Source organism: Monodelphis domestica, chromosome 2 (assembly GCF_027887165.1).
Source record: "Monodelphis domestica isolate mMonDom1 chromosome 2, mMonDom1.pri, whole genome shotgun sequence".
Lineage (NCBI taxonomy): Eukaryota > Metazoa > Chordata > Mammalia > Didelphimorphia > Didelphidae > Monodelphis > Monodelphis domestica.
The window spans coordinates 178077659-178101498 of NC_077228.1; the positions used below are offsets into that span (position 1 = coordinate 178077659).

The window sequence follows — 23840 nt, forward strand, 5'->3', positions numbered from 1 at the left end:
AGCCTGTGGATTTGTGATTGGGGTTGAAAAGTTTTTGCACTTGTCAATGGGTCCCCCATCACCAACTGGGGACCAGCTGAATAAACATTACATGTACACAAATAGAAAAGAACCTCACATGTCTTGGTATCCTCATGATAAAGCAGTGTCCCAGTCAAGGTTGGGCTAGACCTTCTAGAGATGTTGCCTGGATGAATTTTTAAGGGACTTTCCAACTCAAGAGCAGAGGATAGGGGTTGTGGGGAAGTCACAAGAATGAGAAAGGAAAATGGGCAGATGCTTCAGCTCTAGTGATCTTGTCAAGCCATAGAAATTTTTAGTTTTTTAATAGAAATTTTTTGAAGAATGAGTGACTAACAAAGGGGAGTCTCTTCTTTCTGTTCTCTCTTTCCTGGAAGGTTTGCCATTTTAGACCATCTACTATTCTTACTGTTTCTAGAGCAAATCTAGTACACTAGACTTGGAGTCAGAGAACCAGAGTTCCAGTCGCATTCATTCCACTTTCTCTCTGGGGGACAAGTCATTTTATTTTCTTGGGCCTTAGTTTCTTCTTCTGTAAAATCAAATGCTTGGACTAGCTTGCCTTTGAGCTACCTCTCAGCTCTAAGTTTGGGATCTTAGGATTCCATGAATCTAAGATCCTGGCTGGTTAAAGTTTACTGTCTTCTTATCTTGGGTCTTGGTTTTTATATTCTGGGTTCCTCAGGACAAATTTTGAAGCAAAGAGACCATTTCTTAGGAGTTCTAGAGAAGCTACAAAAGGATTTCTACACATATTTTACAAAGAATGTTTTCTTTTTGAATTTTTTAATTTTATGGACTTCTGTACTCTCAAGGCCTGTATTGTGAAACCAGAGTATATGAGTGTCCCCAAAATGCCTGAAACAAGCAAAATCTTGGTGCCTTTAACTTAACATTTTGTGGGCCTTTCTGGGCATCCACATCAGGGACAGCCTAAAGCCCATGGTTAGTTTTTAGAGCTTTTCTTGCTCTTCCCTCCTTCCCTATCCCCTCACCCCCAGGCCCTGCTGGGCCCCCGGCCATGGGGACATTTTGAGGTCTTGCTAGTGGAAAAACACTGCTTGCCTTCCACCAGCTCTTCCAGGCCTCGCGTGTCTTGCTGGGCTTTCACCAACCTCCCTCGAACTTTTCCCCACATGTATTTTATTTAGCGTAGCTTGATAGCTTTCAAATTCCACCCCTCTATGCTTAATTGAATTTGGGGAGAATACCCATCTATTTGTTCCATTTGTTCAGGATGCCTTTTTCCATTCTGTGCCCCGTGAGCTCATCCTCCTGTAGTGTTCCCATCATCTCCAGTCAGCCTAAGCACATACTGTCTCCTCCCTGATTTGTGTGGAGTGGTTCTAGGCAGTCTCTTTGTGGTGTACATCGTCGCATGCGCGTGACAACATACTTGACCTAGGCCCAGCCGCTGTTAGAGAATGGACAGGAACCCCTTGAAAGGTTTGGAGCCTCTTTGGCTTCATATTTTATTCATCTCCAAGTCAGTGAGAGCCAAATGAGGATACATTTAATGCATCATAGCAAGTCTCCGCTGGCATTCCCCAGTTTCCCAGGCAAGCCAACCAGCCTTATTGTAGGGGTGCTGCCAGGCAGATTTTAACTCCGTGACTTATTTCCTGGGAATCTTGGCCATTGGCCTGCCCTGACCACACAATGCCAAATAAACCATTTATCTCCCTGCTGCCAGAGACCAAAAACCAGGTACAAAAAGGGCCAAGGTGGACCGGTTGCCAACTCCCCTTCCACCTGACCTATACAGAATGGATGGGAACCGTTTGAGAGGGAAGGAAGGGTGGAGAAATGGATATAAAAACCTCAGAATGAGTTGAGGTCTGGGTTCTTCTTTCCCTTTCTCTCGGGTGAAACAAAACACAGGAAGACTTGAATTCTCTCCTCGTACTTTGAGCCCCTTGCAGCCAAAATAGAGCTCTAAAATGTCTGAAAAGGTATTGTTTTGTTCCCGTGTTGTTTTACTGACTCAAAGATCCTTTTTTTCTCCCATTTTTCTTTAAAGAAATGTTTTATTTTTAATACAGACACAGCCCTTGACGTAGCAGTAAAAAACATCACCCCCGAGAGACACATGGCTGTGAAATGTTTTGGTATGTAACCGCCCTCCTTCGACCCAGGTCTGACAGATGCACAAAATCAAAGGCTCTTGTTGGTATCAAGGGACCGCCCTATGTCCGGGTTGGCCCCCTGGCTGCTTGTGCTTGAGGAACCTAGGGGGAGGGGGCTGGAGCTGGGTGGAAGGGGATGGGGGTGAAGGGCAGCCAGCTGGCATACATTCCGTCCTCACCATCTATGCAGGCACGATGTGGCATTGAGGGGCTGAGAGAAATTGGTGGGTGACTTTAGGGGAGAGGTTTTTTTGAGGATCCTAAACACCCCCCTCCTTTTAAGATGGAAGTCAAATTTAGGATTCTGTTGTGCAGAGCAGGGAGGTCACCAGGCTCTAATGCACTTACCATTGACTGCCCCTCTTGTAGTGCGTCTATTAGTGAGTAATTGGATTTGTACCTATTCATTTGCAGTCCCTGCAGGAGCTCTGAGCTGGCCCCCAGCATAATTGGTGCTGTCTCTATTTTTACATCATTAGATTAGCCCCGACTCCTGGCCACTTGTTGTCTGCGCTTGTCTGTCCATTTATACAACCTAATGTAACACAAAATTCATTACTGATCACATTACTTTCAACTCTGAAGCTAGCCTTGTGATAAACATTTGGTTAACCCCTTCCCGCCCGTGGGACAGGCCAGCAGGACAAATGCACTTCCACTCAGCAGGCAAATCAATATCTTAATACACCAAAGTGGAATTGCATTTCTAGATTTGTTATTCCTCCTGGAGGAGCAAATGGAAAGGCTGGTCTGCACCCGGCGGGATTGAATAATGAATGGGGCCCCGGCACCAGCGGCAATGTCTGGGTCCTGAACACAGAAGCCAGCACAGCATCAGCTGTCCCAGGGGGTACCTCTGGACGTCGCAGGGGCTTGTCATTTCCTCCTCCACCCTTTTCTGTGGGTTTACAGTCTTGGACTAGTAGCCTAATGGCCAGGAATGGCAAGACTGGGCCTGTCTTCTCTATATGGTCTCCCTTCCCAGGCTCCCTTTCCATCGCTGAAGGGCACAGACCACAGAGAAGCCCCCTCACTTTCTCTACCTGCAGATGCCTGACCTCTCACTGTGTCCATAAGTAAGTTGTTCTGGGGCCCCAGTGATGGCCTCCAGGCTGTGGGGATGGCATCTCATGGCCATTGTTTGCTCTGCTTGGACATGCCCTTTAAAGGAAAGGCCACGGAAACTGATCTGTGGTGGAGACAAACCTATTTGTTGCCTTTAATTTTTACCAAGACCTTCCCCAAGCCCAGTGAAGTCTTGAAAGTTTGTTTACTGTATTATTTATTAGTTAAGTTCATTAACAATGTACTGCTCCCCCCCCCCCCACCTCCAAGACCCATGGGCCAAAACCCAGATGCTGTGAGGATATTAAATTGACTCCAAGGGCCAAAAACTTTATGAACCTGCTTACAAAATTTACCTCTAAAAGATAAACAACCCAAAACCATTACCACTAAGGACTTGTGTCTTTCTTTTTCTTGTTAAACCCTTACCTTCTGTCTTAGGATCAATACTAAGTATAGGTTCCAAGAGCAGTAAGGGCTAGGCAATTGGGGTTAAGTGACTTACCCAGGGTAATACAGCTAGAAAGTATCTGAGACCAGATTTGAACCTGAGGCCTTCAGATTCCAAGCTGGATATTCTATCCACTGTGATAGTCTCCTTCCCCACCCCCTGGATCTTTCTGAATGAACTGTGTGTATTTAAAGGCAAATGGCCTAGTAAAATGAGTGCTGAACCTAGAGTCAGGAAGAAGCAAGATTTACCTCTGACCTTCAGTTTTGTCGTCTATAGAATAAGGATAATCAGCAACTGAACCTACCTAGAAGGATAGAGGAGAGGAGGAAGTAGAGAACTGGCCTCAAAACTGGAGGATCTAATTCAAATCCTGTCAAAAATTAGCTGTGTGAAACTGGGCTAGTCATTCAATCTCTAGGTCCAGTGTCAGACCTTACCAGTCTAGAAGGGCTATTGTGATGAGATGATGTATGTAAAGCACTTTCTAAACTTGGAGAAGCTACATAAATGTCCTTTTCCATTATCATTATTATTATTGTGATGATGATGATGATGATGATGATGCCATTTGGAATCTGTAGTTCAGCACACAGAATGACATTATGGGACAGATAGTCTGCAGACCTCAAACAGGTGCCTTTGGCAGCAGCCCTGAGCTGTGCATATATTAGAGAAAGAGGGTAGGGTCTAAAAGGGGCCTCCTGTTTTAAGGGGCAGCAAGTTAACTGTGTTTCCTTTCCTGAGTGCCCCCGCAGCCACCCACCACTCCATCCAGCCCCTTTCTGTCTCTGAGGAACAGCCTTACCAGCTTCCAGTCATTAGCCTAAAGGGCTGTTTATTTCAAAAGGAAAAATACCCCAAGTTATTGAGAAACCCTCGTAAAGCCTGCACTGCGTTCATTAGGAGAAATAGACAAGTAGACGGGGAGGAAGTTGAATGGAACCTATTACCATCCAGGCCATAAATTGCTAAGTAATAGAACTGTAAGCAGAAGACACTGGGTTGGATAAGCATCCATGACCAGGGCAGATTCTGGGAGGGGAGGGAGGGAGAGATTAGGAAGACCTTTCAAGGGAACAGGAGGTAAGAGGAATAAAGTCATCCAAACTTACCCTGGACTATAGGACCCTGGGTTTTGGATAGCTTACCCTATCCATTTCAGAGAAGCATGTCCTAGAGCTCCCTGAAAGCAGAAAAATCCACAAATGTTATGCTGGGTTTCAAGTTCATTCTCAAGCAGGAATCACAAGTCCAGAAATGGGGCCTTGTCTCCAAGGCAAGCCAGAGGGATTCAGAAGAGATCAGAGGTTCTTAGAGGTAACAGGGGAAGAATCTCAAGAGTCCCATAGGGGATTAGTCTCATTTCCCTGTGCTCCCCTCACTTCCTCTGTTGCACTTCTATGGCATTTCTACCCCAAAACTGGCCTAAGATTGGTTGACTTTTCTCTAGCTTCAGTTGTAGGAAAGGTGACATCTCCTGAGTTCTTGATTGAACTGAGTTTGAAAACCCAATCGGCTCCTCACTTCCTGTACAAAAATCGCCCCCTCTTTGGGCAGATTCCAACCCAGGAATGTCTTCTTGGCGACTTCCTTATACTGCTTCCCTGACTGCAGATCAAAGACAGAGAAATCAATAACCCCTATCAAGCTAAGCAACTATTCCTGTCTCTGCCACTTTTACAAGCTGTGTGACATTCAGCAAGTCAGTGAACCTCCCTGAGCCTCCATCACTTCAACTGTAAAATGAGATGTTTGAACTAGATGACCTATAAAGTTCTTTCTAGCCCTTGATCCCGCCACCCCCTCCCCTCCGACAATATGCACCCAATTTCAGGGAGTTATAGAGGGCCTGTGAAATCAGAATGGCAAAGTAGCCTTCAGGAAGAATCTCTCTCTCCCTCTCCCTCTCCCTCTGTCTCTTTGTCTGTCTGTCTGTCTGTCTCTCTCTCTCTCTCTCCCCTCTCTTCCTCTCCCTTTCCCTCTCCCTCTGTCTCTTTGTCTCTCTGTCTCTCTCTCTTCCTCTCTCCCTTTCTTATTTCTTTCTTTCTCTCCTTTCTTCCTTTCTTTCTCCCCCTCTTTCTTTATCTCTCTCCCCCCCTCTTTCTCTCTCCCCCTCTTCTTCCTTTCTCTCCCTTTCTTTCTCTCTCCCTCTCCCTTTTCTCCCCTCCCCCCCCCAGCAATCATAGAATCTATATCATTGAATCCTGAGGAGCCACTAATATTCAAATATGGGGTATGCCCGGAAGCAAGCTTCACCCGTGGCTGACTGGAACATTATAGACCTCTTTTGCTTTGTCTACTATGGGCTAACCCCAGAAGGAATAAGTTTCACACCTAGCTAAGATTGTTCCTCTGTCATAACCCGTCAGTGTCCTCAGGTAATTTTGATGATTCAAGGACCAATTTATGGTTTGGGACCATTGGACCGTCACCTCTGTGGTAGTAGGGCGGAATAGAGAGGAGCTGGGGCCAAGGGGGTGGGCTTAGAGTGGGAGGAAGCTGGCCTGTCTATCCAGTGGGACATTTTAATTCCTTAACCTTAATGGGGGGGGGGGCAGAAAAAGCCACATCTTACTGAATTCTTGGCCTGCATTATTGAGAATTTAATTATGTTGGGGTATTTGAATGAAAACCAGATGAAGTTCAAGCAGGCGAGGCAAGTGTTCAAGACATGCGGCGTCTCTCTCTTAAGATCCAAGGGCCCAATGCCCCATCCAGGCTTCAGTGTGGCTCAGATGAACCACGATGTGCCTTCCTGAATCTGGTCACTGGGGCTGTAGGGGAGAGAGAGATTCAGGCATGGTGGCCAAACATCTGGTATGAAGAGGTTCCTAAGCCCCCTCCTCCCACTACGGCTGCTCTTCCCCCGCCCCCACCCCCACTAGCCTCTTCATGTCTTCCCAGGACCTGGGCCTTATTCCCGGCCTTTCCTCCCTCCTTACCTCCACCCCCCACCCCCGACAAGCATGCACAGCTCAGCCTCTGGGCAGATGTGCAGAAATCATCTTGGAGCCTTCCTCCCAGTTAGACATTCTTTCTCACCGGAGGTATGCCTGCTATGTTACTAGGACCCTGGGTCTCCCAAAAAGAGAATTTCCTCAAGTCTCTGGCCCAGCTTTTGGGCAAATGAGCTGCAGAAAAGGAAGCAGAAAAACAGAAAGTACTGTCAGCTGTCCAGAAACATCCTCTCAGGCCTATGCCCTCTGAGAGGGGGTACAAAGCCTCAATCTCTTAGGAAAACTCTGTGACTGGTAGGGCTTGGGGGGGGGGGGGCTGTCAGAGAAAGACCAGGGGTAACAAAGTCTATTTTGCAACCAGAAAATCACAGTAGTAATAAAAAGTTTACATTTATTTTGATAAGTACTTCAAGCTTTCTTCATTAATAACAATAGGAATAACAATATAGCACTTTCAGATTCATCAACAACTTTACTAATACTCTCCCATTCTATCTCACAACAACCCTTGGAGGTATGTTTTATTATCCTCATTTTACAAATGGGGAAACAGAGGCTGAGACGTTAAATTATCTGCTCAGAATCTCAGGTGTGTGTGATAAGATTTGAACTCTGGTTTCCTCTCTGGAGTGTAATACTCTGTCTTCAGCACAAGCCTGTGATCGAGGTTAGCACAGGGTTGGCAGATGAAGGCACTGAATCATAGAAAAGTGCGGTGGCTTGGCCCAGGTCACCTCTCTGAGTCAGGGTTCCTGACGGACAGCCTGGTGATCTTGTTCTCTGGTATCCATAAAACCCAGCTTAGAAATTCTCCTGAACCCAAGAGCAGAACATGAGCAGAAGCATGACTTTAGTCTAAGCCAAGAAGGCCCATAGAAACTCTGCAGCACAGGCTTCTGTCCTACCTGGCCAGGCATGTCCTTTTCTGTGTAATGTGTATTTTTAAAAGATGCATCTAGATGTTTACCAGGACCTTGGAGTTCTAGACTAGGATTTTACAGTCTGTGGGGTGTTCCCTCCAGCAAAGCAGGATCTTGTGCCCTACATTCCTTAACGGACAGTTATCATGAGTCAATATGACCAGAAAACATCATTGTTTGAGGGTTCCCCTGAGTGTCCTTTTGGACTTCCTTTGGCTGCTTCCCTGCTAAGAGACGATAAAGACATAGCCAGGGGGGCAGCTAGGTGGTGCTGGCCTTGGAATCAGGAGGATCTTAGTTCAAATTTGGCCTCAAACACTAGCTGGGTGATCCTAAGCAAGTCCCTTAACTGTTTGCCTCAGTTTCCTCATCTGTCAAAATGAGCTGGAGAAGGAAATGGCAAACCACTCCAGCATTTTTGCCAAGAAAACCCCAAAAAGGGTCACAAAGAGTTAGACATGACTAATCAATATTTTTTAAAAAGGACATAGTGAGGCCCAGACTTTCTAGTTCAGTAGGACCTATAAGGACCTGGCTCTGCAGGCATGGCCTTCAACAACGAGAGGTATCTTCATTCTCTCTAAATATAATCCTGGGAAGAGTTTGGGTAGATCAGCCTTCCATATCTTCTTTCTCCCCACATATCCCACTTTATTCCTCTCTCTGCTGTTTTCCTCTGCCTCTCCTTACCTCAGTATCCCTTCTTCTGACCTACCACCTCTGTTCCTCCTCATCCGACTTCTCCTTGCCCTTTAACCCCTATTTCCCTCTCTCCTCACCCCCTGCCATCATACCACTCTACATTGCCTTTTCCCCCTTATCCTGTCCTCTTACAGGCTATAGAGCTGGAAGGATCTTTTGAGGTCTGGCCTATTCACTTTTACAAATGAAGAAAGTAAGGTCCAGATACAGAAATGTTTGTTGTTTGGGGCCTAAGGAGTCACCTCTGATCACCAATCTATAAGTACTTATAGTGTGCCAGACCCTGTGCTAAGCTCTGGAGATAGAAAGAAAAAAGCAAAAATAGCCTTTGCCCTCAAGAAGCTTACTTCTAATGAAGGAGATGCAGATGGAAGGTAACCTTAGAGGGGAAGGCATTTCTAAGTAGGAAGACTGGGAGAGGCCTCCTGCAGAATGTCTTTAAGCTAAGTCTTGAAGGAAAGTGATTCTGAGAGGTAAGGGCAAGTAGGGAGAGCATTTCAGGCAGTGCAAAGGCCCAGAGAAGGAAGATGGAATGTTGTATATGGGGGAGTGTGAAATGGGCATCAATATGTAAGAAGATTGGGGCAGAGGGCAGTTGGTGGCTCAGTAGATAGAAAACCAGGCCTGAAGATAAGAGGTCCTGGATTCAGATTTGGTCTCAGATACTTTCTAGTTGTATGTCCCTGGGCAAGTCGCTTAACTCCAGTTGCCCAGCCCTTACCACTCTTCTGCCCTGGAACTGATATTTAGTAGTATTTAGTTCTAAGACAGAAGATACAGGTTGTTTTGTTTTGTTTTAAAGAAGATGACTAGAAAGCTAAGAGTGGGCCAGGTCGTGAAGAACTATAAAGGCTAAACAGAGGAGTTTACATTTGAGCCTAGAGGTAGTAAGGAACCACTGGAGTTCCTGGAATAGGGAAATGACATGTTCAAATATGTGTTTTAGGAAAATTATTTTGGCAGCTGTGTGAAGCGCAGATTTGAATGGGAAGAGAGGAGCAGACGATGGGGTACTGGGGAGGTGGCCATGTGAGTGGGAAGAACTGAACATATTCAAGAGGCCTTAGAGAGCTAGAAACAACATGATTTTAAAATGGAGTGAATGTATGGGATGAATGAGGGGAGTTGATGACACCAAGGTTCCAAAGCTAGGTAGAGGAGGTTCGTTAGAAACAGAGAAGTTCAGAAAAGGAGTGGGTTTGGTGGGGGAGAGGGAAAATGAATCCTATTTTATAGGACCCCTGGTCCAAAATGTACAGAAGGCAGTTGGTGATGTGGAACTTGAATTCAGGAGAAACACAGGGGCTGGATGTACAGATCTGGGGATGATTGACTTAAGAGATGCAGAAATATGTCAGAGTCTTTGAGATCACCAAGAGAGATAATGTGGAGGAACTTCGGGGTGGCTCAGTGGATTAAGAGCCCGCCTAGAGATGGGAGGTCCTGAGTTCAGATCCAGCTTCAGACACTTCCTAGCTGTGTGGGTGAGTCACTTAACCCCCAGCCCTTACCACTATTCTGCCTTGGAACTTATATTTAGTAGTATTGAGAAGATAAGGGTTTAAAACAAAACAAAAACAGTGAGAAAGAAACAAAAGGGTTTGAGAGGGAGCAGGTCTTGCTGTCCTTGATGGAGTTGGCAAATTTTTTTCTCCTGTTTGGTCTGAGTGTATTATCACACACACACACACACACACACACAAACACACACACACACACACACACACACACACACACAGTTCTATAGCAAAAGCTGAGGGTTAGCAAATGGAATTAAGATGCCCTAAAGAGCTGTCTCCAAGCATCTACTCCTTCATCGTGTCTTTGGAAGGCAAGGCTGCCCAGTGAAGCCTCAGAAAGGCCTGGGACAGATCAGCATGAAGCCCAGGGCTCTTCCACCCTCCTGTAACCATGAAGCTTCTGTGTAATATCTCCAGCCACAGGGCAGTGGACCCCACCATATGACCATACCCTGAGTTTGGTGGGATGACTTCCCTGCTGACCAGAGCTTTTAATTGCCTGGGAGGCAGCTAAGAAACTGAGTTTGTGTTTTTTTGTGTTCTTGGCTCTGAGCCCGCTTCATTGTGGGCCTTGGTTCCCCCTGTATTAGACATTGGAGGTCAGGCCTAAGGGCTGAGGTGTGGATGAAGGAAACCAGGTTGGGAGGAGGTGGAGGCCACATTTCAGGCACACCCTGGGCTAAAAAGTGCTATGGAACCCCAAAAGATTGGCTCCAGCCCAGAGAGCAGATGTCTGATTACAAGCAGAGAGGCTGCTGATTGCTGCCTTTCTTGGGAGAGAGACCAACCTAGTTATGGCTGAGGTCACCGTCCAGCAATGTGAATCTGTCATTGCAACTTCCTGACCATTTTCCTAGTGTCTTCCAGGTGCTCAGCCACAGGTATTAAGCTGCAGAGATAACTAGGCCAAAACAAGCACCTTTTCCCCCCCACCTCCCCTTGGAAGCAGAGGACCAGAACCAGGAACAAGCTGTTATCAGAACATGGTGATAGGTGCTTCACTCCCCCGCCCTTCAGATTCATGCTGCCTCCTTGGCTGGCTATTTTACCAGCTGGCATGAGGGGGAAACCCCTCCTCAGGAGGAAAGGTCATCCCAGACCCCAGAGCCTTTCTTTGGGCCTAGGATCTCAGTGGGGTCACAGGTTGGGTATGGGCAGTGCCTAGCCAGAGGGATAAGGGGAGCTGAGGGCAGCCTCCAGATTCTTCCCTTGGGGGCCTGAGACTAAGTCTGGTGGAGGGAGCTATTGATGGGGTTGAGCACTAGGGCCACAGAGAATAAAGGCTAGCAGCTATTTGGCCTATGAGGTGGATTCCTGTGGCCTCTCAACTCAGAGGGGACGGAAGGACCAATGAGAGAGTCCCAGAGACACAGAGAGAGCACTCTGGGGACTACCTCTGAAAAGCTGCCCAGAGTTCAGGGGCTGAGAGAAGGGACCCTCCTGAGGACTGGTGTTCCTGCCTACTTGCAGAGAAGAGCTGTGGCCTTCTCTAGGTGACCTTCTTTAATTGCCTGTACTTTTAACCTCCTGGAAAATGCTCTGAGAGTTGAGACTGGCTTGTGGCCAGAGTTTGGTGTCCATCAGGCATAGTCTTTGAGGTTTCTGAGAGAAAACAGGAGCAAATGCTTTCTCTTTGCCCAAACTAAACCTTCACAAGAAGTTGAGAGTTTGGAGCTTCCTCCTCAACCTCCAGGGTTTTGTAGGTGAACCCCACATTGTCTTCCTCCTCAGATTCAGGACTATAATTGCCTTGTCTCCCTGAGAAACCACTTCTCTCTCATTCCTACATGGTTCCCTACCTCCTCCACTCTAATAGCATTCTCCCTGGAATTGGATGATTTGCCTGGGTTCTGAGGATTCTCCTGGAGTTTGAGGGTCCATCTGAGGAATAGGCTCCAACACAAATAGGGATCGAGCCCTTTCTCTGCTCAACCCCAAGAGGAGTTTGGCCTGACTTTATTTTTAAAGGAGTCCTGGGTCCAAGAAGACAATGACTTATTTTAGTTTCAGAGGCACTCGAATGGAACAGCCTTCCCCACATAGCTCTTTAGGTGTGGAACACCCCCAAATTCCAAAGATCTTTACTTCTGCCAGGGAAGGGCCAATCAAAGCTACAGCTCTAATCTTTCCTGGCTTACTGATTCACCCCCACCCCCAGATTTAGGCCCCACTGAGCCTGTAATTGGTGGGGGTTCTGGAGTAGGGGCAAGAGGGTGCTAAGGCCAGCAATCAATGAACCAGGACAGGGTGAGAAATTTATTTTGCCGCTTTTAGGAGGGCATTTGCAAAGAGGAATAAAAGAAAATTAAAAGCTATAAACAAATACCTGCCACCCTCATTCCCTAGGCCATTTCTTGATTAAAAGGAGAAAAACCATAAGACACCTGGGACACTTAAGACCTGGTGAGGCCAACCTGGCATGGGCCCTAGGCTGCGGGGACACCTGCTGGTGAGGGCAAATGGAGAGAAAAAAGCCCATTGAGGTATTATCTCCTCTCTACTTCCCCCTCAGCCCCAGTCCTCTTGCCTGGGCACCACTGCTGTCTTTTTGGGACTCGGGGAAGATCCCAGGACACTGGAAGGGTTAGAAAGTTTGGCATACAGTCTGCTGTGGGTTTCGGGGTAAACCTGAAATATGGGGGTATAAGTTCCCCCTCCCCCCTTTCTTCCCTGTCCATTCCATGTGTCGCAATGGGTAGGTTCTCAGTTTGAGTTCCAGGGGGTTGAAGGTAAGGGTGGTCCCAGACTGTGCAATACAAACCACTCTCCTAATCCCTTTAATGGGCAGCACTGTGGAAGCCATAAACCAGCCTGACTGGAGCCTCAGCAGCAATGAGGGGCAGGAGGCCATGAGCCTTGCAGCTGCTGCTCCTGCCTCTGCCCTCTCCCTCCCCCACTAGGCCAGTCAGTGATGCACCCTGGATGTCTGGGGAGGGGGATAGAAGCCTCCGCCTGCATCCAGCTCCATCCTCTTCCTCTCTCCCCCTACCAAATGGGTACCTGGAGCTAACCGTTCTGGAGGTCCTGATTTAGACATGAGAGATAGCCAGGCCTCACCTTCTTCTCCAGCCTGAGTCCCTGGCTGGCTAGACCTGTACTTATCCATCCACCCACAGAGAGGCCAGGGGTTTCTGACTGAATCTAGGTAAAGACTTTCTAGTCCCATGCTAGGGTGCTTTCAGCTAAGCAGTAGAGGCCTGAAGGAAGTCTTGACCTACCTCTTAAAAGTTCCAGGTCTTGGGGCCAGTCCTATCCCCCCATGGATACACCCTCAGCCTGACCCTGGTAGATGCTCTTGCCAAGCCTCAAGTGCTGCTGTTCTAATATTATGCCTTCCCCAGACTCAGACACCCTAGACCAGAACGCTTTTAAGATTCTGGGTTGTGTGGTCATTGACAGTTTAAGAAGAGGCATGTGTAAGTTCTTTGTGTCAGCATTCTAGCCCACTGAATGACCCACTCCTCTGGCCAGCTCAGGGGCCTAGTGTCATGTACCCTGGAGGCTCTGGGGCGGCAGATGAGCCTTCCCAGAACCCTCAAAGTTGCCCAGCTGGAAGGGAGAGACAGAGGGGTCTGTGTGGCCCAAGTTTTGACAGACTTTGTGAGCAAGTGAATCTGGAATAAGAGAGAAGAATCATTGAGGCAGGCCGATGGGAGCTGGATGTGGGGTGTCAGAGATGGGGAGAAGGTTGGGGGAAATGAGGATGCATCATGGATGTGGGTGCTGGGCAGTGGATCCTGGCTGTTTTCCCTGGATACTGAATGGATGTGCCTCCAGAGCGAGGTCCATAATTAAGCCTGGACCGTTTAAGATGAAATGACTCTTTTAAAAAAATTTTTGTTTAATTAATTAGAATATTTTTCTATGGTTACAAGATTCATGTTTTTCCCTCCCCTCCCTCCATCCCCCCTCCTGTAGCCAATGCGCAATTCCACTGAGTTTTACATGTGTCATTGATCAAGACCTATTTCCATATTATTGATATTTGCCCTAGAGTGATCATTTAGAGGAAATGACCCTTTTAAGAGCCTGTCAGGCCCTTGCCTTCTGTGGAATCACTTTTTAAGCATGCAGCTTTTGGTTCTAGGGAAAAAGGAGCGTAGTAACTTGACCCCGAATGATAGCCTGTCTTCATGTCCTCCTTTTCCATCCCTGCCACCCTTCTCCCTCAGCACCTGCCTAGCCTGACAGAATCCTCCTGTCTACAGGTAGACATTTCCCCAGCTTTGGCTTCCCCATAGGCCAGCCCTCATTCCACATTCCCCTTCCAAAAGGCTCTGAATTCCTACTCAGCTATGGGGAGATGCACTTAAGAGACAGGGATATGGGAAAGGGCTGGAGTGCTACCTGCCTTGTTCCCCATACCTGAGCCCAGGAAGGGTTACTTGGAGATATCCAACAGCAACAGCAATTCAGGCCTGCTCAAGACAGCTGGACCCTGCTAACTCTTGCAGAGCCTATGTGTATCACTGAGTTCCTTAAAGACTCACATTCCTTCCCTCAGACTCTGTTCCTCTCCTCCCATAAGTCTGCGTGTAGAACTTCCCTGTTTCTGCATTCTTCCCAGTTTCTCCTCCCTACCAACTCTAACTCCACTGTATTCTCCCAGATACTAAGGAGAATCAGCCTTTTCCCCATCCCTGACTGTTTCTCTTGGAAACTTGGCATCATCATTCTCCACCCCAACATTCTTCAGGGCTGGGGCCCTAGAGCAGGCAGAGGCTGAGGATATGTCTTATTTTCTGCTATAAATCATTGAGAGAACCAGGACTCGGACACTAGAAAGGACATATGGACAGAGGGCAACATAATGTTCCCCACATAATTCCCAATATCTTTCAGTGCTTCTCCCTCCCATCCTCCAACCTACAGCTGCTTCCCAGGGGCAGCCGTCTTTTCTTCCTGCAATCTGCCATGTACATGCCAGTCTAAGACTGACTTTGTAGGGGATCAAAGCCCCTTGACTCATTGCTGAACCCTGCGTAAAACCAGTTGTATGACCTGGATGCATCATGGAACCAGTGACTTCACCTCTTTATCCTATTACCTATCTTTATCTTGCAGATGGGAAGGATGGCATCCCCCATCTCTTCAATCTCCATGGGCACAAAATGTGTCAGAGCCTGTCAGGAGCCTTGGGTGATCTGAGTTGTTCTATCCAGATAGGATTATCTTATTTCTGAGCCCAGGCCACTTTTCTGGGAGTAGTTGCTACTCCTAGTCACTGGGGTTTGGTGGGGCAGAATCTCCAGTAGCCCCAGTGGACTGAATACATGATTCTCTTTCTGAGCAACCCCAGGAAGATCCTTGGAAATGGGCAGGGGTGAGATGTTGGGTATACTATACAATGTGCTATGGGCTACAAGGTGAGATCCCCATAGCCTTGAGAAGGAGGAGGAAGGAGAGAAAGGAGGCCCAGCTTGTGCTGTGTTCCTCATCACACATACTTGAAATTTCCCAAGAGAATAGGCTGATCCTACCTTGTCCACTTTCACTGGAGATCTAGAATTGCATGTGTTTGGGAGTTAGCTATGACAGCCCTCCTCTCCCACCTTGACTTTGCACTCGCTGAATGTATGGCTCCCAGCCTCCTCCCCAGTCTCCTCCATCATACTGCTTCCACCTTGGAAGCAGCCTCCCCAGTTGGTCATTCCCACTGTCCCTTTCCAGGAGTTCCTTACAGATCCCTGTATGCATGGCAGTGTCCTCATGGATGGAAATTCTCCATAAAGCTACAGAGCTTCCAAGTTTGACTTCCTTCTCCTGCCACCCTCTTAAACCTGCTTGCAAAAAATCCCCTAAACCCACCACAAACCTATATACTTCTTTGGCTCTACCCATATCTTTTCAAAATAGATGCCTCAATGCTTTTCTTTTCAAAAGGAAAAAAAAAAGGAAAAAAAAAACAATGCCATCAGCCCAGCGTTCGTGAACAACCCTACAATAACAAAGCATTGTGCGTGCGTGATGGAGGAAGGTAAGGCAACATTTTTCCATTTCTAGCTTACTTAACCAGGGTGGGGTGGGACAAGGGATGGAGAGAAGCCAAGAACTGAACACCCTCAAAGCTGGCTTCCCCACACATGTACTTCCTCTGTCTCCTCAGGGCCTTCTAGGAGAATTCTCAGGAGCTTGACTAGGGAGCAGCCAGTTCCCTGGATCCCCCATGATTGGCCTCATAAGGGAAATGGAAACCCATATCACAACTTCACTCCCATCATCTCTACTCTTTCAGGGATGATGGGCTGAACATCCTGCTGATGTTGGCAGTATTCTAGGGGCCCTCTTCTCCCTTCCCTTCTGCCAACCCCTCCTCTTCCCAGTGGTTTGGAATAGGCTCATGGTCTTATGCACAGTGATCTCTGGTTGGCGCCTTGGGATGGAGTTGGCCAGTTATCTTTCAGGGATACCAAACTCAAAGTCATTGAGCTGCCTGAATGAATCACGCTTCCTTCCTTCTTCTGTGTAATTTGTTGACTGGGTAAGAGATCCAATCCATAGTAGATGACAGAGCATCCAGGGGGCAGCACATTTGCCCTGTAAATTCCCTCCAGGCTGGAGTGACTGGCCATGTGGCAGGGGCAGGAAGGGCAGCTGAGATATACCAGTACCACTGGCTGAGAGCAGCTGTCCAGAGAGTGATTGTCAGAGGCCCAGCCCTGCCCATCTGCTTGTAGGCCCAACACTCGGGGGAGGGGGCTGAGGGGGGTAGAAAGAAGGGGGAGATGTGCTGTCTAGGCCTGGGCTCTCTGATTTGTCTGTTTCTGGAGCACTTTTTCCTGGGCATGCTGGCATTCCTCTTCTCTTAACACTCTAAACCTTCCTCTATCCTGACCCTTGCTGATGTTGAGAGAAGGATGAAATTCCTGCCTCTCCTAGGTACTGACCCTAGGAAGCATGGAATTAGTGGGGGGGGTGGGGGGACACGGACATGGAGGGAAGATGAGACTTCCAGCATCGTCCTTTCTCCTGCCACAAGCTCTTCAGCCATCTCCTTGCTTTGCCAGCCAACCTTCCTTTCCCTTCCCTGCCACCCGCCGTCTTGGTACTACCCTGCATAAAAGAAAGAGAAAAGACCTGGAGAAGTCTCAGAATGCTAGAGGGGTAGGGGGTGGAGAGAGAGGGTGTGCCCCTCTCCCCCACTCATCTCCCAAAGCTCTTGGCTATTTGCCTTTCCTGGTTTGCATCTGAATTTCCTCTTTTCTCTCTGGCACCCATGGCCTGTGCCTTATTGGTTGAGGTAGGGATGAGTGGCAGTGTGGGGGCAAGAGAGGAGATGGACAGCCAAGGGGTAGAAGAGGCTCAAACCAACTGATTGCCTTCTTTCCTGCCCCTCACCTTGGGGGACTAGACTGGGCAGTGCCATCAAGAGAGTAGCACCTGGAATGAGTTCAGCTTTCATCCCAGAGACCTGAAATAACCAAAGCCAGCTATAGTCTTGCTCATTGCCTTCCACATCCATCCCCACTCACTTAACTGTTTTCATTCTTTGGCACAAACCACTGAGGCCCCGGCGGCCTAACACCAACCCAGTGATTAGCTCTTCCTTTCATCCATCTCTTTAAACAAGACCTATACTCGAAAAGCTGTCTACTCAGCCCTAGAGCCAGGTCAGACCTACTCCTGCAGTCCGTGTAGACTCCTCAGTTCCAGACAGAGTTTCTCAAAGGATGATACAGGGACCCCTGGGGATCCCTGAGGCACTTTCAGGAGATCCTCAAAGTCAAAACTATCTTCATAAGAACATTAAAGAATTTAAAAAAAACTCACATAAACAAAAGCTCTTTGGCAGAGTTTCAATTTTAAGAATAAAAAGTGGTGCTAAGACAAAAATAATTTGAGAACTCCTCCTCCCAGGAAAGGAAATGTAGACCCTTTGGATGCTGGTTACAGATAGCAGTGGCCTGCTGTGGTTCTCTGGGGGTGATGGCCCCAGCTTGATGTGATTGGTGCCTGGGCAGGCTTGGTTTTACCAGTGGTGTCCAGCCAGGGAGTCAGGGCCCCTAACCAGAGGCAGCTGTGCATGAGAGGGAACCAAAGGCCCCAAACCAGATGGGATAAGTACAGCATCGGTGTGAGCCCAGCCTCTCCTGGCTGATTGAAATTACTGCCTTGACTTACTGATCGCATGGCACCAGGAAGGAAAGGAGGCTGTCTTGCAGCAAGGAGGGTGGCTTGCTGACACAATATGCTACAACTTCTCACCAGTACACTCCTGATCCAGGCTGGCATGATGGCATGTGGTGGCCAGTTATAGTCAAGTGGGGGGAAGAACCTTGCTGTACTATAGCCAATGATCTAGGTCTAGAGAGGCCAATGACAGGGACCAGGGTCTGAGAAGAAATGCCCTATTGGGAATGTCTGAGTGCTTGCTCTCAGGCCCAGCATCTGTGTCCTGAAACCTCTAAGCAGCCTAGAGAGGAGAGCAGAGGAGCCTTAGCATGGCTCTGTGGTTCCTTGTAGGGAGCTTGCCACCTCCCTGCCACTGACCTTACCTAGAGTGGTAACAAGAGGTTTGTCAGGAGGTTCCAAACATGAGTGGGTGAAGGGTTGATAGAAGATAGGATGGAAGTGGGGGGAGACAGAGAGAGGGAGAGAGAGACAGAGAGAAAGGGAGAGACCGAGAGAAAGGGAAAGAGAGACAGAAAGGGAGAGAGAGAGAAAGGCAACCCCATAGCAGGGTCACCCTCACTTCAGGACTTTTCTAGGGCTAGGAAGGCCCAATAGGCAAAGTGCCACAGAATGGGGTTGCCATGGCAGTGGGCCTCTGGACTTTGAACCTTGTGCTAAAAGTGTGTTGGGAGAGAAGAAGGAAGGAGCCATGGTGGAGTAGGGCTCCTTCTTCCTCCTTCCTTTGTCAGATACTGTGGGCCCTTAACTCTACCCAGGACACAAGTCTCTGCTGGAGAGGTTATTCAGGCTTTCCTCCGTATTTCTGCTACCTGCATGGATGTACCTATATATGCACGTGCATGGATCTAACTGTGTTGTACATCGGCCTCATGTCGGTGCCCGAAGTGAAGTCTTCTAGTCTAAGACCCTCAGCTCTAGATCAGCTTCTGGGCCCATCCAGAGGCATGGGGGAGGGCCAGCCACCTGAAGAGTCAGCAGTGAGACGCCTGGCTGATCTCTTGGGTACCAGCCCAGAAAGTCCAACATCTGTAAAAGCTGAGCCATGCCAGCAAATCCCTGCCCTCCAAGGAGCACCTCTCTCTCCCAACTACCCCCTGGGCTGTAGCCTTGACCTGGGATGTCTTCTCTTTGTTTTTCAGAGCTCCAGCGAGAGGGAAGCATCGAGACTCTGAGTAACAGCTCCGGTTCCACCAGTGGCAGCATCCCACGCAACTTCGATGGCTACCGTTCTCCTCTCCCTACTAACGAAAGCCAGCCCCTCAGTCTCTTCCCTTCTGGCTTCCCTTAGCCTCCTCTGATAGTAACAACTCTATTTCCAGCCAGCCTGCCCCCTGAGGAAGCTTCTTGCCTGGGGAGGAGAGGGCCTGTGGTTGGTTACCTTCTCCAGCATCTGCTCTTCTTCCACTCACCACCCTACCCGAGCCTACTGATGAAGAACTTGGCCCGCTTCCCCATCCGCTGTGACAAGAAGAGACAGTCACTAAAAGCACCTAACAGCTCTGTGGCTTCTCTTCCCCCCCGCCCCCCACTTCAGTGTGGCCAGGAAGAGACTCTATCCAGAAGCTCAGTTCCACCCTCATTGTTTGCACATGTTGTTATGCACTGGATCTGGTTCTGTGTTTTCTAATCCGAGAAGGGGACAGCCCACTTGTGAGCCTGCAGCAAAGCCCAGTGCTCCAGACGCTGGGGGTAGAAAGGAGATGGATTGGGTTGGGCCTCGGATGTGGCTCCTCTAAGCTGAGTGGCCACAGTCCCTCTTCCCTCTGATATAACCAAGCATTGGTTCGCTGCTTCCCTTCTCCCATTTCCCTCCTGTGGCCCCATGAACTGAGGCCAGGAGTACTATGGAAAATGGAGGGAGAAAGTTGTCTCTCTTTTCCAGCCCCGCTGCCCCTTTGGCTCTTGGGAAGAATTGGTCTTTCTTACAGTTCCCCTTTTTATCCTAATCCTGTATTAATATTCAACTCCTCTATTTGGTGAAGGAAGCCATGGTTATTGTAACTCTGTAAAGAAGTGCACGCCTTGTCCAATAAATCAAGCTGAAATCGGGTTGTGTGTCCCTGAACTGGTGAGGGGGGCAAAGGGGCTCCTCCCCAGGGGCTGGACTGAGCCCTGGGGCACAGGCCCCAGCTGTCCCTATCACATAGATCCCCATGGCCAGCCTTGATTCTCTTGAAAAGGGGGTGGAAAGAAATGTTGACTTTTGGCTCCAGCATATGGGCTCTAGCCCTGCCCTGAACATTCTCCACCTCCCTTGTCTTCTCTTTCCAGAAGATGAGCTGGTCCTAGGCCTACATAAGCTTTGGACTCCTTGCCTTTCATTGAGGCAGGCTTTGACATCCTGAGCCAAACCAGTGAGAGAAAGTGGGCCAGGGCCCAATGCTTATCTTTGTGATTGGAGTAAGACTTTTTAGGGAAGGGGGAGAAGGGCTGCTTAAATATCAGAATAATGGATCCCAAGGAGAGAGAGTGAAACTGGGGAAGGAATAGGTCTCTGATATTCCTAGGAGACAGTTTAAGGAACATTCTCCTATCTCTCCCTCTCTCTCTCTCTCTCTCTCTCTCTCTCTCTCTCTCTCTCTCTCTCTCTCTCTCTCTCTCTCCCTCTCTCCCTCTCTCTGTCTTTCTCTCACTCCTTTTCCCTCTCCCTTTCTCTCTCTCCCCCCTTCCCTCCACCCTCACACATACCCCTTGAATTCTAGACCTCCAGATTACAATGGATTATTTTAGAACCATAGAGGCTGGGAAAGGTTTCTAACAGACTTGGGGAGGAAGGTAGAAAATCCAAGATGACTGGCCTGGAGGGTCCTGCTCCTCCAAAGGAAAAGAAAATAATACCCCCTCCCTAAATCAGTCGTGAATGTTTGAATGAAACCCAATGAAGAGCAAGTAATTTCAGATAAAGTTTTAATGGGATGGAATAATAAAGTACATAAAGAACCCTGCCTGTCCTTTGATTCTCACACACAATGGATGTAAGGTGCAGTCCAAACAAGAAATGGCTCGTTCATCCATTCAGCAAATTTACAAAGCACCTACCTCATGCAGGACACCATGCTAGAGACTGGGGGAGATACATGGTTTAAATAAAATAGCCCTTCCCCTTCATGGAGCTGACAATCTGGGGATCTGACAAAGAGGATTTCTATACATACATGCATGTTTATAATATTTAATAATAGTTAAAACTACTAGAAATGTAGAAAACCAAACTTCACGAGGTCCTAGAAGTAAGGTTGTTACCAGCCAAAGAGATCAGAGAAGGAGGCATTTTGAGTTGGGTTTTAACAGAAAGGGAGAAGAAATTCAATGGACAGAAAAGGAGGAGAGGCCTTCTAGCCCCAGGGAACAATGTCAGAGAGAGAAACAATCTGGCAATGGGAAGGCCTAAGGCCATGGGACTACCTAATGGAAAAGGGAAAGCAGAGACCAGAGAGTGGTCTGGTTTGACTGAAATGTTGAATACACTAAAATAAGCATTTTAAAACTGCAAATGCAGGATGATGGCAGATTGTGAAAGGCCTCAAATGGGTCGCTCTGTGATTCTGCCAGGCAATGGAATTTGAACTTTCCCTGGTAGGTAATCGGGAGCCCCTTGTTTTTTTGAGCAGTAGTAGAATATCTGGATCTCAGCATGGGAAAGATTAGTCTGAAGTCCAAAGAGCCAACTGAAGGGGGGAACAGAGAGAATGAAAGTGGGGAAATAAGGAGACTCAAAATAATCATTAATGGGGATAGGGAGAGTTAGTGTAAGTAGAGATAACAGATGTGAGAAATATTTTAAAGAGAGGTCAGAGGCTCCAAGACTTGGAACTGGAATGGACCTCAGGGGTCATATAGTTCCGCCTCCTTTTACAGTTGAGGAAACTGAAGCTTATATGAAGAGTTAAAGTAGCTTATCCAGAAGAGAAAGTCAAAGACAGCACCATGTTTCTGGCTTGGGTGATGAATAATGATTGGGGGGGGGGGGGAAGAATGAAGACAGAAGGAGGGGGTAAGGGAAGAGGATGAAGAGTTTCATTTCAAAAATGGTGGGTTTGAGAAGAGAGCAGGATGGTCAAGTAGAGCTAGCCTATAAGCCACTATAAGATCACAAGATTTGGTGCTGGAAGAAACCATATAGGTCATCTAGTCCTCATGAATTTGTTTTCAATTCCACATTTATTAAATGCCTCCAATGGGGTTGTCGGGGATGGGGTGCAAGTAGATGGTTCAGTGGATTGAGAGCCAGGCCTAGAGACAGGAAGTCCTGGGTTCAAATGTGGCCTGACACTTCCCAGCTGTATGACCCTGGTCAAGTCACTTAATCCCCATTGCCTAACCCTTGCCACTCTTCTGTCTTGAAACCAATACACAATATTGATTCTAAGACAAGGGAAGAGGTTTTAAAAAAAATGAAGAAGACAGAGAAGGCTCACTTAGAGGCAAAGCAGGTTAGTTTATAATGGAAATCGTGTGGGAGGGACAGGGAGAAGGAGTCCGGAATTAAGAAACTTGCCTTAGACTCCTGATCCAGCCACGTGGTATAGAGGAGAACTTGCTAAAACTGGAGTCAAGGATATTAGGGTTCAAATCTGACCTCTTACTAACTATGGCAGATCATTTAACCTTGTTGTTTCCGAGTTTCTTCATCTGTAAAATGAAAATAATGTATGCACTCTGTAGCTTAAAGTGTTTTGCAGAAAGTGCTTTGCAAACTTTAACATGCTAAATAAATATTATTAATAAGAGAACTAGAGGTTTAGAGCCAGAAGGAACCTTAGAAACGTTGAGTCCAAACTTGTCATTTTTCAGATGAGGAGCTGAGGCACCGAGAAGAATCAAGAGAGAGCGGTGCCTCAAGCCAAGGGGAAAGAAAATATTCAATGGGAGAGTTTCAAAAAGCTTCACGGAGGGGAAGATCAATGAAGACTGGAAAGGGAGCCATTGAATTAAGCTGCAGGAAGGGAAAACTTGATGGGGATTGAAAAAAGGTACCACTGGATTTGGGGATTCAAAGGTTATTGGTGACCCTTAAGAAAGCAGTTTCAGTGGAGTAGTAGAGATAGCCAATTAGCATTTATTAAGCCCCTACCAGTCATTTGCTAAACTCTAGGGATTAAAAAAAAAAAAAACCAACAGTTCCTGCTCTCAAGGAGCTTCCAGTCTAATAGAATAGTCAACATGTAAACAACTATGTACAAATGATAGATCCAGGATCAATAGAAGGAGTCTCACTTAAGATGGAGGATTGATGTGAGACGATAAGAACCTGCACCACAATGGTGGTGGTATGGAAGTAGAGGCACTGGGTACAGACAGCTTTTTCAAGAAGAGATGGGATGGTACTCACTTTCAGCAGAAGGGCAAAGGGATAGGAAAGTGCAAATGAAGAAGAGCTGTTGCAAAGGTCCTAACAGAGGTAGGAAGAAAAAGGCTCAAGGGTGTAGGTAGAGATTTGCCATAGTGAGGAGAAGGGATTCCTCTTCTGTGATCAGATACAAGGACAGAGAGGAGGTTTGTGCTGGAATTTTTGGAAGGATAGAGAGCAATTGAAAGCCCATATCAGTCTAATTATCAGTCAAGAGTCAGAAGTCTTAAAGAGAAGAAAACAGCTCTTTGGGAGCCTGAGATAAGAAGATGAAGAATAGAAAAGACTCTCAAACAGGGAAGGTCCAGTGGACATAGCACCTACCCTCAAGGAGCTTACACTCTAGCTGTAATTCATGGGTTATTTACCTAGAGATGGAGATGTTTCCTGCTTCAGAAGAAATAGAGACCTATAAGATATGTTGCACACCTGTCAAATTTTGGTGTATCTATGGGTCATGGCTAACTTTTTCTCTGTTACAAGAGAATATTGTATTGAGCCTGGGGTAGGAGAATATATTTTGGGAAATTACTGAGATATAGGAAAAAATAACACAACAGAAGACCTCAATAAAGCTTTTAAAAATAATAAT

The 23840-nt window shown here is 47.4% G+C and overlaps 1 protein-coding gene across 1 annotated transcript in view; it reads left to right on the plus strand.

Moving 5' to 3' along the window:
• BCAS3 (BCAS3 microtubule associated cell migration factor) overlaps positions 1-19947 on the plus strand; it is a 957541-nt gene extending 937594 nt beyond the window's left edge. Inside the window, exons 26-27 of the mRNA XM_056814655.1 lie at positions 2064-2129; positions 19038-19947. Coding sequence (XP_056670633.1) covers positions 2064-2129; positions 19038-19186 — 215 coding nt within the window. The 3' untranslated portion in view covers positions 19187-19947. The remainder of the gene's footprint in view (positions 1-2063; positions 2130-19037) is intronic.
• The last annotated feature ends 3893 nt before the right edge of the window (positions 19948-23840 follow it).